Source organism: Elephantulus edwardii, unplaced genomic scaffold (genome assembly GCF_000299155.1).
Source record: "Elephantulus edwardii isolate Elephantulus edwardi_28Jun2011 unplaced genomic scaffold, EleEdw1.0 scaffold00214, whole genome shotgun sequence".
NCBI lineage: Eukaryota > Metazoa > Chordata > Mammalia > Macroscelidea > Macroscelididae > Elephantulus > Elephantulus edwardii.
This window is the reverse complement of record NW_006399964.1, coordinates 3,352,808-3,370,066: the sequence shown is the minus strand read 5'-3', so window position 1 is coordinate 3,370,066 and position 17,259 is coordinate 3,352,808. Positions and strand designations below refer to the sequence as shown.

Genomic DNA, 17,259 nt, shown 5'->3' with positions numbered 1-17,259 from the left:
ATCTTGACCCACATTTCTCCTCATAGAGCCCAGCCTCCTGGATAAAGGTGGGTGGCTCAAATCCACCAGCTGCTATAAGGGAAAAATGGGTAATCTCCTCCCATGTGATTCACAACCTCAGAAAATCTGGAGGCTTAGCTATATTTGGTGTTGATTGATAGTAAGCAGATGTGTTGTTTTTAAGTTTCCAAACATACATAATTTTGTGTGTTATCATATGATTTTCTTTCTATATAAGGCTTTTACCTGACATAGTGGAAAGTATTTTTTTCAGTGAGTTTTTCAGATTTATGTCTGTTATGTTTTATATCTTCTTCACAGTAAGATTATATATTTATCTGTCCTTTCCCTCTCTCTGTTATCTATTCAGTAATTTTTGCCCCTTCCATGAATTTTCTACTGGGTACCTATACGATTTCCTGTTTTACATTTAAATTTTATAATTTATTTTGGATTATTGATGGGGTATAGAGTGAAAGAAAAATCTAACTGCATCACCACTGGGCCAATTGGCAGAATCATGTTGTTGTCATGTGCTGTAAAGCTGCCTGTGACTCATGATGACCCTCTGTACAACAGCTCTGAAGCCTGCCCTGTCCTCAGCCAGTCTCACTGACTGACACACCCACCTCCATTACCCCAGTTCTGGTATCAATCCATCTCATCTGGGGGCTTCCTCTCCTGTGCTGTCCCTCCACCCTTCCAAGCATGATGTCCTTCTCCAAGGACCGGTCACTCACGGCCATGTGCCCAAAGTATGTGACATGGAGCTTCAAAATCCTAGCCTCCAAGGAGAAACCTGATTTTACTCTCCCCAAGACAGACTTATTTGTTTTCTTGGTTCTCCATGGAAAGTTCAAGACTCTTCTCCAGCACCACAACTCAAATAAATTCTTCTTCTGTCATTCTTAGTTCAGCTCTCTGATGCATGGCAAGTAATTTTTAAGACCATGGACTGGATCAGGTGCACCTTAGCCTCTAGACTGACACAGTTGCTTCTCAGTACTCTGGAGAGGTCCCTGACAGCAGATGTTCCCAGTGCAATTCATCTTTTGATTTCCTGACTGCTGGTGCCAAGAGTGAAGTAACAACTTCAATCTCTTCTCCACCTATTATGCTGTTGCCAATTAGTCCAGTAATAAGAATTTCTGTCAGTTGTTAACAATTTCAGCTTGCTCAATTCCACAATCAACACTCTTGACATCAGTAGTCAGAAAATAAAATAAAAAAAAAACCAAAACGAATTGCTCTGGGGAAGGCTGCTTGCTGTGTCAGGGACCTCTCAAAAGTGCTGAAGAGCAATGAAGTCAGTCTGCAGACTAAGGTGTGCCTGATTCAGGCCATGCATGGTCTTTGCAATTACTTGCTATGTGTCAGAGAGCTGGACAATGACCAAACATGGGAGAAGAAGAATTGATGCCTTTGAGTTGTAGTGCTGAAGAAGAGGATTGAACATACCATGGACTGCAAAGGGAACAAAGAGATTTATCCTGAATAGGTGAAACCAGGCTGTTCCTTGGAGGCAAGGATTTTGAAGCTCTGTGTCACATACTTTGGGCATGTTGCCAGAGGGATCAGTTCCTGGAGAAGGACATCATGCTTGGAAGAATGGAGGGACAGAGCAGGAGAGAAAAACTCCAGAGGAGATGGATTTACTCAGTGAGTGGGATGGGGTAGGTTTTTCAAAGATAGTGAGACTGGTTCAGGATAGAGCAGAGTTCAGAGATATTGTACACAGGGTTGCTATGAATCACAGGTGACCTGATGGCATAAAACAATAACAAAAATCACCAACGTTGTGATGAACCAATGAAACCTTTTCAAGTACATTTATTATTAGAAAATCAAGTTGGAGGAGGAGATGGCAGAGCTAGAATGTGTAAAAAGAGAAAGTACATTTGTTGCAGCCTACAGAAAAATGACAAAGATCTAAACTACTGTCTCTTTCAAATGCATGCCAGGATGAATCTACAAGATTTAGCTTTTAGGAAAGACGTCTAAGAAGGAAAAGAAATTTGTTGAAAGACACCTCTATCAAAATTAGTTGCCAATATACCAATAAGAAATACATGAAAGAAGAATTTCTTTAAGTCCATTAAATAGAGATGTTGTTGTTGTTGTTGCTGCTGCTGTTGTTATGTGCCACTGTGTCAGAACTGATACACAGCTGACCCTCCAGTGGGTTTTCAGAGGCAGGAAATCACATGGGAGGAGATTACCAATGTTCCTCCCAGGAACACTTTATGGATTCAAACCATGTGCCTTTGGGATTGCAGCACAAGTTCTTACCACTTGGTTACCAGATAGAGCTATAAATATAGATATAATTATGTATAATTATATATTCTACATAATTACATAGAATTAAATATTGTATAAAAAATTTTTATATATAATTAATGCTATATAGAATAATTACAGATTATACAGTAATTATATATTAGTAATTAATGTTACAAATAATAGTAATATAGAAAATAATTTTTATTCTATTTAAATATAAATATTCACTTAAAAATATATATAAATATACTATTACAAAAAGAAAATGTGAAGTCTAAAATTTCTGGCTGAAAGGATAATAAGCAGTAACATACAGATGAGGGATTATAAGTTTAAGATTTCTGGAGTGTTATAACTTTTCTAAATTCATTATTTTGTTACACTCTCTTTTCCAACGTTGGTCAGCAGTAAAAGTTTGAAAATGGAAAGAACCTGTGTGTTTGGTTTCACAAAAACAAGGAATCAGGAGCTGAGGACTTTGTGTCCTTTCCCAAAGTCCGTCTTTAGAAAAGCTGGTAACAGTAGTTGCTTTAAAGAGGAAACAAGGGTTCACTGGTTTGTATACATTTAAAGTATGCCATTTAAGAGGAACCCAGATACAAGTCAGAGAATGGCTGTGCGTTGTCCATTATTTAACTGGGTAGTACAAATATTCAACTGCTTAGCAAACACATACTTAAGAAATGCCTGCCACATGCCAGGGAAAGTCTGCTCCGTGCTTTTCCGCACTTGTGCAGTCAGACAGGAAGAGCAGTGCCCAGGCTGAGATGACACAGCAGCAGGAGCGCCTGAACACCTCGGAGAACGATGCCTCAGCTGGCTGCAGGAACATTTCTCTCTCATTTACTGGACTCTTTCATATTTCTAGGCACCTAAAAGTCTTTAAGTTTGCTCTTCTGTTTAGCTTTCTTTTTTTTAAAAAAAATAATTAGGGAGCTCTCGTGGCTTAGTGCTAAGGAGTTGCACTCCCAACACAAAGGAAAACAGTTCAAATCCACCAGCTGCTTTGCAGGAGGATGGGCAATCTCTTCCAGTGTGATTTACAGCTTCTGAAAAGCCAGTGGATGGTCAACTAGGGGTTGGTCTGACTCACATATAAACAGGAATTACTTTTCTAAAACGAAAACCTTATAAAGATCTCGGCCCCAAAAAAATGTAAATTACAGATTCTTATTAATTGCTGCTATCAATGAAAAAGCAAGTCAAAATACTGGCAGACAACATTAAACCACTACAATATGAAAGTGTTTACTGCAGTTATTGAAGTCAACTAAATCTTATAAGCTTATGAAAAAGTATGTAATAAAATGCATTATTCCGTCATGTGGTTGTTGTTGTTGTTATGTGCCATCAAGGAGACTTCAACTCGTAACGCCAATTTATACAACAGCTCTAAACCCTGCTCTATCTTGAGCCAATTTTATTGTCTCTGACACATTTATCTCCATTACCCCAATCACTGAGTCAGTCCTTCTCATCCAGGGTCTTCCTCTCTTGTGTTGTTCCTCCACCCTTCCAAGCATGAGGTCTCTCTCCAAGTATTGGTCCCTTCTGGAAATATGGCTAAAGTATGTGAGACGGAGCTTCAAAATCCTTGCCTCCAAGGAGTATCCTGGTTCTCTTAGCAGCCCACAGTATATTCAATACTCTTCTCTAGTATTACAACTCAAAGGCACTGAATCTTCTTCTAGCATCCTTAGTTACTGTCCAGCTCCCTGATGCATAGCAAGCACTTTTGAAGACCCTGGCCTGGATCAGGTACACCTCAGTCTCTAAACTGACATCATTGCTCTTCAGTACTCTGGAGAAGTGCCTGACATCAGATTTTCCTAGTGCAATTTGTCTTTTGATTTCCTGGATGCTGGTACCAAGACCGCTGATTGTGGATCCAAGCAAGCTGAAGCTCTTGACAATTTAATTTTATTTTCTATCTATCATGATGCTGCCATCTGACCCAGTGATGAAAATCTTTGTTGTCTTGATGTTGAGCTTCAATCCATATAGAAGACTGCACTCCTTTGACCTTTTGTAGCAAATGCCTCAGGTCCTCCTCAGTTTCAGCGAGGTTGTGTCATCTGCATAATGCAGGTTGTTGATGAGTCTTCCACTAGGCCAGATGCCAAATTATTCCCCATAAAGTCCAGCCTCCTATATGATCTGTTCCACATATAGATTGAAAAGGTACGATGATAGGATGCATCCTTGGTATACACCCTTCCCGATTTCGAACCATGCGGTGTTTCCTTGCTCTGGACCAAGTATTGGTTTTTCATGAGCACAATCAAGTGTTCTGGGATTCTCATTCTTCTCAAGGTTGGCTACAATCTGTTGTGATCTACACAGTCATATACCTTTGCACAGTCAATGAAACACACACATTCCTCTGGTACGCTCTGCTTTCAACTTAGATCTATCTAATATCGTCTATAATGTTCCTACTGACACGATCTCTACAACCCAGTCCCAACCCAGCCTGCAAATCTGGCAGTTCCCTGTTGATGTGCTGTTTCAGTTGTTTTTGGAATCTTTAGCAGGATCTTGCTTGCATGTGATATTAATGATACTATTTGATAATGTCCACTCTTGTTGGATCATCTTTTTTTTGCAATGGGAATACATACGGGTCTCTTCTAGTCAGTTGGCCAGCTAGTTGTTCTCCAGATTTCTTGGCACAATTTCGTGAGCACATGCAGGGCAGCACCTGTTTGTTGAAATATGTCAACTGGTATACTGGCAATTCTTGGGGACCTGTTTTTTTGCCAGTTCCTTTGGAGCAGCTTGAACCTCCTCCTTCATCACCATTGCCTCTTGATTATATGTTGTTTCATGAAATTCTTCTGTGTCAGCCAATTCTTTTTGGTACAGAGACTCTGTGTACTCCTTCCATGTTCTTTTGATGCTTCTTGGGTCATTCAAAGGTTATTTAAAAAACTCTCCATATTTTTAGTAGATCCTTCCACTCTAAAATATATATTTTTATATTGTTGGATAAGGAAGTAAAGTTTACACAGAACTCATAATTAGCTGTAGAAGTCTCAGTAGTTAAAATGGCTATCCACAAGCAAGAATTTGATAGTGACAAAGTCTTAACACATCAAATAAGTGATTTGATGCATTACAGGGTGGGCTCAGAAATAGCACCAGTTTTTCTGGCAATGTATAAATAGAATTGCCTCCTCAATCATGTCTGCTTTTTGAAATCCACTGTAAAGATTGACATAATACTATATTTCAAGACCCTGGGAACAGTTGGCACCAGCCAGACTTCAGAGAAAAGGAATGTCATCTTCTGGGCATATGGCCCTACTCAGTACCAAAATTAAAGAGACTACTACTTGAAAAGGAAGTTTTGAAAAATTCAATGCAGATTCCACAGAAATGCAAAGATTTTAAAAAAATGGATTAAGGCTTTGCTTTTAGAGTGTTCTATTTATACACATACAAGATGCCTCTCATGAGATTTTAGACTCATACATATTTTGAGTCATTAAATTATACTTGATGCAACTTTTTAATTGTGATGATTTAAAATAACAAATGAAAATTCTTATCTTTTGTCAAGGAAATTCTACTTTTGGAAAACTATTCTAAGGAAATTATTAGATTACTTAACCTTCATTAAGAAATTATTCCTATGTACTATGTACCAGGTTCTTGACAAAGTACTTAAAATGCACTAACTTATTTTCTGAGGAAGGAAATCTCTGATGGTCCAAAAGTTAAACATTTGGCTAACTGAGAGGGTGTGGGTTCAAACCCACTAAGAAGCTCTGTAGAGAAAGAACTGTGAACAAAGACCTGCAACCAGCTCTTACAAAGATTATTACCTAGAATAGCCTATGGTACAGTGCTATTCTGTCACATGAGTTGTTCCAAGTAAAACTGATTCACTGGTACCTAACAACACTATTTATTGATGCTTCACTATTATAAAAATTTATACATGACACAAGATTAAGTAACTTTGACAGCATGTAAATAAATAAACAAAGGCTTCTGAGTTTTCAGTGGGGCTGTGTTTATCACAGAAAAAAACATAAAAGGCAAGCTACTGGGCTTTATTAACATGACACTGAGAACTAGAAACCTGGGCTTAAGTTATTCAAACAAGTCTAACTAGAAAATCCTACCTCCCCTTGGTCTCAGTCTCTTCAAATGTAAATAATATTTCTTCTAGTTTGTACTGTATGATACTTTATTTTACTTACTCAAAGCACTTGGAAAGAGAGTAGGAGCTGGCCTGATAGTACTGAAGATGATAATACAGAATGAGCTTTCGAAGGCGCTCTGGTGGCGTAGACTATGAAGTCACTGCTAATCAAAGGGCTGCAGGGCTCCAGTTGTTCAAATCTATCAGCTCTATGGTGGAAAGATGGGCAGTCTCTTCCAACAGAGAGTTTCTCACTAAGAGTCAAAATTTACTTGACAGCATAGATTTGAGTTGAGATTCTTTAGAAACCATATTGTTGTTTTTAAGTGTCACTGAAATTAATTGTCAGAGAACAAGTAGAATTCTGGTAAACTCCACCATACTCTTCATTCAATTCTCGATTTAACAAATCTATTGCACAACTTTTAAATATCTACCCTTTTGCCAAGTTAAGATATATCCTTTACACTTTTTTTCAGTAAAGTAGCAAAGAGTTTATGTGGGGAGATGGTTGTGTGAATAGCCAACTACTGGAGGGTCAAGGTACTGTTGTTACCCATCCATTAACTGACTTTGCCATGTGGATTGGGTGGGCATATTTAAATAGGATGTGTTAATCTCACTACAAGAGGATTGACTAGTCTGACGATTAAATTGAGTGTATTTAGCAGCAGAAAAGGAGAAATCTCATTGCCAGAAAAGCAGTAGCATGAGAATGTAATGTCTTTCATGACCAGAGATTCTTGTGCCAGCCAGACTGGGGCTTACAGAAGCAAACAGCAATAGCAGCCAGAGTGGAGAACCACAGACCGGCTATGAGATGGAGCAGACCTTGGGACTGCTGCAACCCTGAACCAGATCTAAGAGCCTTTTCACTCAAGTTCATTGGAGGATTGTGGAGGGGAGAGCCAATATTGGCAGGACTGAGAACTTTGAAATACCAAAGCTGCGAGGCTCAAGGGTGAGGCACAAGTGAGGCTCAATGCTGAGGAACTTGTGAGCACATTTCGGAAGCTGTCCTCATTATATTTTGCCACCAACCTGAATTATAGCCTTTTGACTTCCCCATTATGGTTCTGTGTGATCTGTGAGTTATCACATCAGATTTGGGGCCCAGTAAAGCAGTAAAATTGGTGTTGGGATGAGTAGACAGAGGTGCAGGGCCATGTCTGACCTTATGGAAAGTGGTTTTGTGTTATTGATACTGTTGACAGGGACAATTCCCCTTTGTGAAGTGAGTAAAGGTCAGATATAGTCATCCTCACATGACCCTCGGTCTTTTGTACAGTTGGTTTCAGAAGTGGGATTTCCTGGAATAGCTCCAGAGTCAAGGAAAAGTGAGGTTTTCTAAGAGAAAAAAGTTAGAGGCTTGGGAAGTGCAATTAAAATGGCTACTTTTGCTTCTTCTAAAAGGGAAGAAGAAGTTAAGCAACTTTAATTAATCCTGAGGCAAAGGGTAGAGGTCTCATATGCATATAAATGAGATAAGTGTGGAGAATGAAGATGAAACTGGGAATTCCTTGAAAGGTTTAGGTGTTAAGGTTTTTGCTGATTTAACTTTACTAATATTGCTGCTTCTGTTTCTTTCATACAATAATGTTAAGATATATTGTATAAATTATTAAGGTTTTGATTAATTTACTGTTGAGATATAGGATATAAATATTAAGTGGACTTTATAGATCTTGAAAGTGTATAATTTCACCCTTGGCCAGTAACTGGACATACTAAAAGAGAAAAATTTGCCCTGAAAAATGCTTGCTGAAAATCGCAGAATTTGGGAGACGGCATGGGGCTTATCCTAGAGGAGGATTAAGCCCTATCCAGTACTCTGAGAAGATTTGCATTTGAATGGATTTACAGATATTTCTTGAATTTTTGATTGAATAATTACTATCAATGCAATGTTAAGAGATATGAGCAGAATTTTAAAGCATCACAGAAGCAGGAGTAGCTAAGACTTTTAAAGATAATACTGAAACGGTTTCTTGTATTTGTTAGATGAATAAGACCTCAAACTAGGCATGGGGAGCAGAGAAAACAGTAGAAACAAATGCAAGAACAAGGTGCCATATTAATTTAACATTGAGGAACTATGTCAATTAAATCCTAATTTTCTCATATTGACATATATGATAGTATTATGTTGTTGTTGTATGTGCTGCTGAGTCAACTCCAACTCATAGTGACCCTATATACTTTGAACCCTGCTCTATCTCAATCAATTTCATTGTCTCTGAAACACCTGCCCTCATTACCTTAGCCACTAGGCCAATCTATCTTTTCCAAGGTTTCCTTTTTTCATGGTGTTCCTCCACACTTCTAAGCATGATATCCCTCTCAAAGGACTAGTTCTTCCTTGTAACATGCCCAGTGTATGTCAGATGGAGCTTCAAAATCTTTGCCTACAAAAAGCAGCTTGGTTTCATCCCCCTCCAGGATGGACCTGTTTGTTCTCCTAGCAGTCTACAATATATTCAATACTCTTCTCCAGCACCACAGCTCAAAGGCATCATTTCTCCTTCTATCATCTTTAGTCATTGCCTATGTTGTTATTGCTGGGTGTCATTTAGTCAGAACAGATCCATAGCTTACTCTCTCTGGCAGGTTTTCAGAGGCAGTTAGTTTTGCACAAGAGGAGATTGCCCATCCTTCTCTCATGGAGCAACTGGTAGCCTCAAACTATGTGCCTTTGGGATTACAGCACATACTCTTGAGACTAGACCACCCAGCAGCGTCACTGTCTATAGATAATTTCTGAAGGGTACTATGGCGGCCCAGTGATAAGGAAGTATGCTTCCAAGGGAATGGCACGTGGTTTGAATCCACCAGCTGTTCCACAGAAGAAAGATAGGCAATCTCTTCAGCTATGTGTCATTTCCAACTTGATGGTACATAACAACAATAATTTCTGAGCATTTATGATGCATCAGTTTACAACTGAATGCGTGTCTTTCTAGCACAAAGTCAATCACATGGAGCTTTACAAAGGACACAGTTAAGACATTAAAAAGTTTAACAAATTGCCAGGAGTCAAAACTAGGTCGTCAGCCTCCAGAACAGGCACAAGAACTTGTACAAAGCAACTTCTCTTGCAACTTGTTCAGTGCATGTACATTATCATCACATTCCAATATAAACATCTGCAAAGTGACAATGAGTCTCTCCTAAGTGATCTATACAACTGAGGCTGTAGATCCTTACCCACCCCCCAGGGCAGAGTGCCCAGTGCAGTTTTCTTAGGCAGGCAGAGCTTCTTCACTATTTTCATTCCTTTTTGACAGATTTCTCCTCCCAGTTATACCTATTCTCCCTTTCCTTTGATATGTCTAAGAGGTCTCAATCAGCCTCCTGAGGTAATGCTAGTGGGATAGTGGTTAAATAGTTAGGGGCTAAATAAAGCCTAAAGATGAAATCCTTGTGCACATCAAAAACTTTTCCAACAGGGTAAACAGAAAACCTACTGACTGGCAACAAAACATCTGGCAATATAATTTTAGACAAAGGTCTCAAAAAAAATTTACAGAATCCTACAGGGCCTCCACAAGAAAAAGTCTGATAACCCAATTACTAAAGGGGAAAAAAAGCACAGAAAGAATTTTCACAGAGGAAGATAACTGGATTGGCAAAAGACACATGAAGAAATGCTCCAAATCACGGGCAATAAGAGAGATGCAAGGCAAAACCACAATAAGATAGCATCTCACTCCAGTAGCTGTGGCAAACTTTAACAGAACAGCACATAATAAATGTTGGAGAGGATGTGGAGAGATAGGAACTTTTATACACTGTTGGTAGGATTGTAAAATGGTACACTCTGGAAGGCAGTTTGGCACTTCATCAAAAAGATGAACACAGAAATTCCACAACTCAGCTACTCCACTGGCTGGAATAAACCCCATGAAAATGAGAACCAAGACACTAATGGAGACTTTTACACCCATGTTCATAGCAGCATTATTCACCATTGCAAGAATATGGAAAAAGCCCAAATGTCCAACCACAATGGAATGGATTGAGAAATTATGGTACATTCACATAACAGAATAATACACAGGAGCAATGATTTTGTGAATTACTACCTAACTAGGGAGAGACTGGAGAGCATTATGCTAAGTGAACTATGCCAGTCTCATAAGGACAAATACTGTATAAGACCATTATTGTAGAACACATATGAGGATCCAAGCGGAGGAGGGTGGAAGCAAAAGGGTGAAGATGCCGGTAGCATTAAACATAGGGTCGCACAATTTGGTGGGTGGAGGGTGCGGTGGGTAAAGGAAAAGGGAAAGGTCTGGTGTGAAGAACAATATATATGATTTTTGTAGGTAAATCAGTGTAAAATAAAAATTTTATTTTAAATAAAGAAACCCCAACAAGCCTGGTGGTCAAATGCAGCAACAATGTGGCAGAAGAAAGCTGTGGAAGTTTATCGTATGAAGATTATCAATAATAAAACCAAACAAAAACAAACCAAACCTACTGCTAAAGGCAACCGTCTCCTGAGTTCCTGAGGCTGTAGATCTTTTAAAGGAGGAGACTTTTCAATCTTTCACTTATAGAGTGGCTGATGGATTTGAACTACTGACCTCTCTGTTAGTAAACCAACACATTAAGCACTAGAATACTAGGCATATGGGACAGAGACAGTTTTACTTTGTCTTCTGAAGTTGCTGTGAGTTGTCTTTTTTTTTTAAAAAAAAAAAGCTTTAAAATCAGCATCCTAGTAGTAAGAATGAGAAGTATCAAAGAGTAGGCTTGAGAAGGGAGTTAGTGTCACGTCACACAGAGAAGATAGACACGCTTCTCAGGTCTAAAGGGAAGACAATGAAGCCTCACACTGGACACCAGAACTACCTTCAGTCCTTCCAGCTCATTCTCCAGCTGTTTGGAGTAGTGCTCACTCTGTTCACGCAGCTTCCTGTCTTTAGACGTTTCCGCAGTTAGAGCTTCTATACGAACTTCCAGCTTTAAAGTAAAATGAGAAAAGTACATTTCATTGTTAGCTATGGGCTTTCAAACAAAACAATGTTTTCCTAAGGAAATTTACCTCATATAAGGAAGAAAAATCAGATGTTCAAATTCATCTGACACAATATTGCCAAACCAAAATATAGAACTCTATTACAAAAAGTAAAGAACGAAATACATATTATTTCTCTAATCTGAAAAAAAGCAGCTTTAGTCACTACAAAATGTGCCTGACTACTGACCTCTTTTTTGGCTCTTTCTGTTCTGCAAAGATCTTGCTTTAAGCTTTCAACTTTTTGCATCACCAGGTCCACCTCTTCTTCCTTATGTCGGACATGGCGAGCAAGTTTCTGTTTCTGGGTGTGCAATTCTGTCATCCGCTCATTGATCTCCATGAACTCCTGCATGGCCAGTTCCCTCTGGCAGTGTGCGTCTTTCAGCTCTTTGGACTGGTTTTTTAATCGCTCACTAGCCTGGACTAGTTCCTACAGTTTTGCAAAAAGAATTAAGTTACTAATTCTGTAAGCCAGACACCAAATTTGGCCATCAACTTGGCAATATGAACTCAAGGAGAGCCAAAGTTATTCAAATCAAAAGGAAATAAAATGGACTCCTTCAAAACAGGTATCTAGGGCACAGTGCTATGTTGATATTCTTAATTCTGTATGCAGATATGCTAAACGAGAAGGAGTAGCTAATGATATAGTCTTCTAATCAATATCTCAGTTTCCACAAATAAGTAAGGATTATAGGAACACAGAATAAGTGCTCAAAACGAAGACTGCATGAAATTCAGTGAACATCTGTGAGTTGTTCTGCCTCTCCCCGATTGCACTGAATGATCACCAATCATACAATCCGCATTGCCAATGATGTAAGTGTGGGCCACCTTCTAAAGCAGAGTCAAACCTGAAAATTGCAATCAGTAACTTCGAGGGGCTTAAGTTACTCAAGCAAGTACCCTTGATTGCCTTGTGCTCAGTTTTACCACATGTAAAATGAGAATCATAATTCTTAACTCTGAGTGTTCTTCTTAAGTTTAATACCCTAATAAATGTAAAGCACTGAAAAACAACTCCTTGCCAAATAGACATCTTGGAAACAAGGATGGTGAGACTCTGAGCACGTTATCAGGAGGGGCATATCATCCTTAATAAAGCAGAGGGCCAGTGAAAGAGAGGGTGCCCCTCAACAAAGAAGGGCTGCCATACTGTGTGAAATCATGGGCTTGAGCACAGCAGTGTCTGTGAAGACAATGCTGGCCCAGGGTTTGGTTCCACTGGGCGTGGGGCCACTGTGACTCAGAGGTAATGTGACGGCACTCAACAACAACAACATACTATGACGTCATTATTTAGAAGAAAAACACAGATAATTCAGGTTTAACCCACAAGTGCAAATGAGGCATAGCATGAGAATATGTCTTATCTTGTAGTTTATTACTCCAACACATTAAAGGGTAGCACTAATACGTTAATTTCAACAAAATATAGAGATTGGATTTCATTAATTCAATGCCTATTCTTGACTTTTAAAAACTGCAAAACAAGAGGAAAAAGTAAATTTATTTAACGTGATAAGAAAGTATTTTTAAAGATAAATAACAGGAAATATTATTAGTGGTTAAAGACTACTTTAAAACCAAGAATAAGACAAAGATGTCTGCTATTGCTGCTTCTATTCAACACTGGTCACAGTCAATGCAGAGAGACAAGGAAAGAACGAAAGGAAAGAAGAACCTAAAGGACAAGGTAAAAGTCTTTTTTTTTTTTTTTTAGAAAATCAAAAAACCACAACTGCATCGTTAAAATTTATAAGAGACTTAAGTAATATCGATAGGGAAAAAACCAACATAAACAAATCTGTAAGATAACAATTTTTAAAGAGATGCCACTTAAAATACAAAATTTTAAAATTTTAAAAATATGTAAGACTGAATTTAAGGAGAGGTTTCAAAGGAAATTCTAATTTTATTCAAGAACATTTTAAGTCTTTAAATATATGGAGATATATGCCATGTTTATGAATAAAAGGATGATGGGTACAGGAAATTTTTTTTTTTATTTTGTAGTAGGATCTTTTTGAAACATTTCTACTAGAAGTGGAACCTGGTCAAGCGAACTTTAGAAAATAATTTGAGTGATTTTGATAGTAAGAAAACCCCAAAGAGCTTTGCCTCCTGGCACTAGGTGTTTACATTTCAAGGAGGGGCTAAAACTTGGGCCATAGAGACATCGGGTGTTGTAGCGCAAAGATTCTGGTCATATTTCAACTTGCATGATTTAGTTCCAAAAGGCTGTAGTAAGGACCCAGAATCCTTTCCTTAAAGGAGACACTCTCAGAACAGGGGCGTGGAAGGAATGCAGCTTTCTCATATATATAAATGCTCAGATTATTTTTGAGGTCCATTTTGTCGAGGGTGACGCCAACCTGTTCTTGGAAGCAAAGATTTTGAAGCTTGGTCTCACGTACTTTGGGCATGTTGCCAGGAGGGACTAGTTCTTTGGAGAAGGACATCATATTTAGAACAATGGAGGAACAGCACAGGAGAGGAAAACCTTGGATGAGATGGATTGACACACTAACTGGAGGAATGGGGGTAGTAAGTGTGTCAGAGACAGTAACACTGGCCCAGGAAAGGCCAGGGTTCTGAACTACTGCCCTCATTAAAACTAGATTCTCTATGTACCAAGTTTGTTGTTTTCTCCCAGAGGTAAAATTTAAGGTACAAGAGAGCAGCACCATGGCATATTATCTGCTAGATGTAATACTAACAACTAAACCTAATCCTAACCTACTACGCTCTATAAACCTGATGTGCACATTCAGATTACTCAGATAAACATGGGTACCAAAACCTTAAAGATTCAATGTGTAACTACGCCAAATATATAGAGTCAATAGAATTTTAATCAAAACCCATCATTTTATAAGGAATTGTTGTCGTGTACCGTTGAGTCAGAACTGACTCATAACTGACCCTCCTGTGGGATTTCAGGGGCAGTAAATGGCACAGGAGGAGATTGCTCGTCCTTATCCCAAGGAGCAGTGAGTGGATTCGAACTTTGCCTTTGGGATTGAACTGCAGCTTTTTACCAGTAGGTATCCAGAGCACCCTATAAGGAATAGTGTCAAGAAGCAAATTTGTGACAGAAGAAACACTGCACATCACTGGGAAGAGGTGTGCCTATTTAGTAAATGAAAAGCTGATTAGTCATAAGTACAGAAAAATGAAACTGGGCCATTATCTCAGATAAGAGGAATAAATTTTTGGTGGATTAAAAATAATTATGAAACTAAATTTAAAAATTCTAACATATGATCAATTTTCCACCACAGATTTCTCATGCCAGCTAGCAAATGCAGTATTGCTAAAAATAAAGAAACATAAATTTGACTACATTAAAACAAAAACTTGTCTTAATCATGATTCTTTACAAAACTGTAAAGCCTTGCTACTTACTAATGGGGGCATGGCATCTATAATATACATAATGGACAAAAGATTAGCAAAATCAGAAACTGTCAAGAATGATTACAATCTAACAAAGAAAAGAACTAATTTAACAGAAATGTGTTTACAATGTATATTAAGAAGTATTGTGCATACACACAAAAGTAGGGTTAATTAATAAACACACAAAAAGATATACTATCTCAGTAGTAACTGCTATTGTTAGGTGCCATTGAGTCATAATTAATTAGTAATTAGAGAAATGAAAATTCAGATCCTTATAAAATTTCAATTTTAGACCTAAAATATGAACTTACACCAGACTGTTAAAAAAATAATAATGCTGGTAATAAAAAAGAATGGTTGAACATTGGAAATCCTATGCATAAACTACTGGAGGGTTGTCAACTGGTACAGTGACTGTGACTCCAACTGCTCTGTGGGAGAAGGATGGGCAATCTCCTGGCATGCCACTTACAGTCTCTTCAACCCAGCCAGAAGTCAGCAAGGAGTTGGTGCCGACATGATGGCAACAACATGGTTCGTTTGTTTCATTTCTAACTGGGTGTATAAGCAGGTGTGGGGAGTATGTGTCTCAGGACACATGATTCACAATGCTCAGAGTAGCACTGTCAGAGTCTGCAATCTAGAACAACCTAAACACCTGCAAACAAAATACTGGCTAACTTGTGGGATTCCATATACATACATAATTATATATATTTAACACCACCTCATCATCACCCTTGAGTTGGAACCAACTCATAAATGAACCCTCAGCAGGTTTTCAGGGATGATAAATTGCACAGGAGATTAGCTTTCTCTCTCGGAGCAGCTGATAGATTTCAACCACCTGTCTTTGGGTTGACAAAATACAACTTTTTAACCACCAGGCTGTAAGGGCTCTTGGGAATGATATTACAACTGCAATTAAAATAGACATTGGGTAAATCTGCTGTCAAGGACTTCAAGCATGTATTAAAGAGACAGGATATAAGTTTAAAGACTAAATTGCACTGATGCAAACCATGGTGCTTCCAAGCGCTGCGCATGCATGTAAAAGGTGGACAATGAGCAAGCAAGAGAGAATTGATGCCTGTAAATGGTGGTGCTGGTGAAGAGCATCAGGTGTCCCATGGACTGCCAAAAGAACAAACAAGTTTGTTCTGGAGGAAATGCAGCCACTATCTGTTGAGGCAAGGACAGTGAAACTTCCTCTCAGATCCTCTGGGCATGATTAAAGAAAAATATCATGGTGGGAAAGGGGGTGGGAGTCTCTGAAAGAAAGGGAGACCTCATGGACGTGGATCACCACAGCAAGGGGTGTGAGCATGGCAGAGATCATAAGAAAGGCACACAATAGTCAAGCTCTGATCTGTGTCACAGTTAACTTTACGATAACACTGATATGAACGAATCTTAGAAACATAATGTTGAATGAATGAATGAAAGAAATCTAAAAAGACTACATACATCACAATACCATTTTTACAGAGCTCCAGAACCAAGAAACATGAAGTAATATGTTATTCAATGATACATATACTAAGAAATTATGAAAATAAAATTTGGGGCAGTAATTACTAAGGCTGAGAAATGTAAAAAAAAAAAAAAAAAAGGTGGAATTGGCCATACACAAGGCACATAATGCTTTATCCCCTATGGCAGGATTATCGTGCTTCAAAAGGGGCATATACATCAAATAAAAGAAAAAAAATTTCAAAGTATACCGACAGCACGTAGAATGTTAAGCAAATCATTTAAACTTTTCTATACATATAATCTCTCTCTTTTGAGCTCTTTCCTACACTCTTTTCAAAATATATTGATAAGATTTTAAATATTAAAACTTGGAAAATACTATAATAGAAGAATTAATGATTATAATTATAGGCACCTTATTAAAATTGGAGAATGTTATAATAAATCTGGACATCAGGACTCCATCCTTTATATAATAACAAAGATAACATGGGAGAAGGATGGGCAATCTCTTCTTGTGTGATTAACTACCTTTGAAAACCTGTGGGAGTAGGGTGGGGTGTCACCTACAGGTCGGTTCTGACTCGACAGTACACCACAAGAAGCATGATAAAGAAATACTGAGAAAAATTGGATAAATTATGTATACTGTATTGAAACAGATGACAGAGGGAACAGTTTAAAAGTGATATATGATTGGTTATTATGGCTATGACGGGAGTCCAGAGTGAAGGTTGCATAGTGGAGTGTACTCAGGAATGGGGGGCATTGTATACCAATGAAGGAATTTTTCTTTTACTTTTCAGAGAGAGGAGAGAACTGGTGGGGAGGGGTGGGCAGGGAGAAGAATGCAAGAATGAATGAGCGGAAATCCAAAATTTCTGTAAATGTTCATTAAAATTAATAAAATAAAAAAGAA

At 38.3% G+C, this 17,259-nt stretch overlaps 1 protein-coding gene across 4 annotated transcripts in view; it reads right to left on the bottom strand.

Moving 5' to 3' along the window:
* The window catches only part of CDC42BPA (CDC42 binding protein kinase alpha (DMPK-like)), a 418,998-nt gene that overhangs the window by 117,583 nt on the left and 284,156 nt on the right, over positions 1-17,259 (bottom strand). For 3 of the 4 annotated variants that reach the window (XM_006897745.1, XM_006897747.1, XM_006897744.1), the window contains exons 13-14: positions 11,647-11,889; positions 11,291-11,401 (exon numbers count right to left, since the gene is read on the bottom strand). In XM_006897745.1, the coding sequence (XP_006897807.1) occupies positions 11,291-11,401; positions 11,647-11,889 (354 nt within the window). The remainder of the gene's footprint in view (positions 1-11,290; positions 11,402-11,646; positions 11,890-17,259) is intronic. The other variant, XM_006897746.1, reaches the window with a different exon arrangement.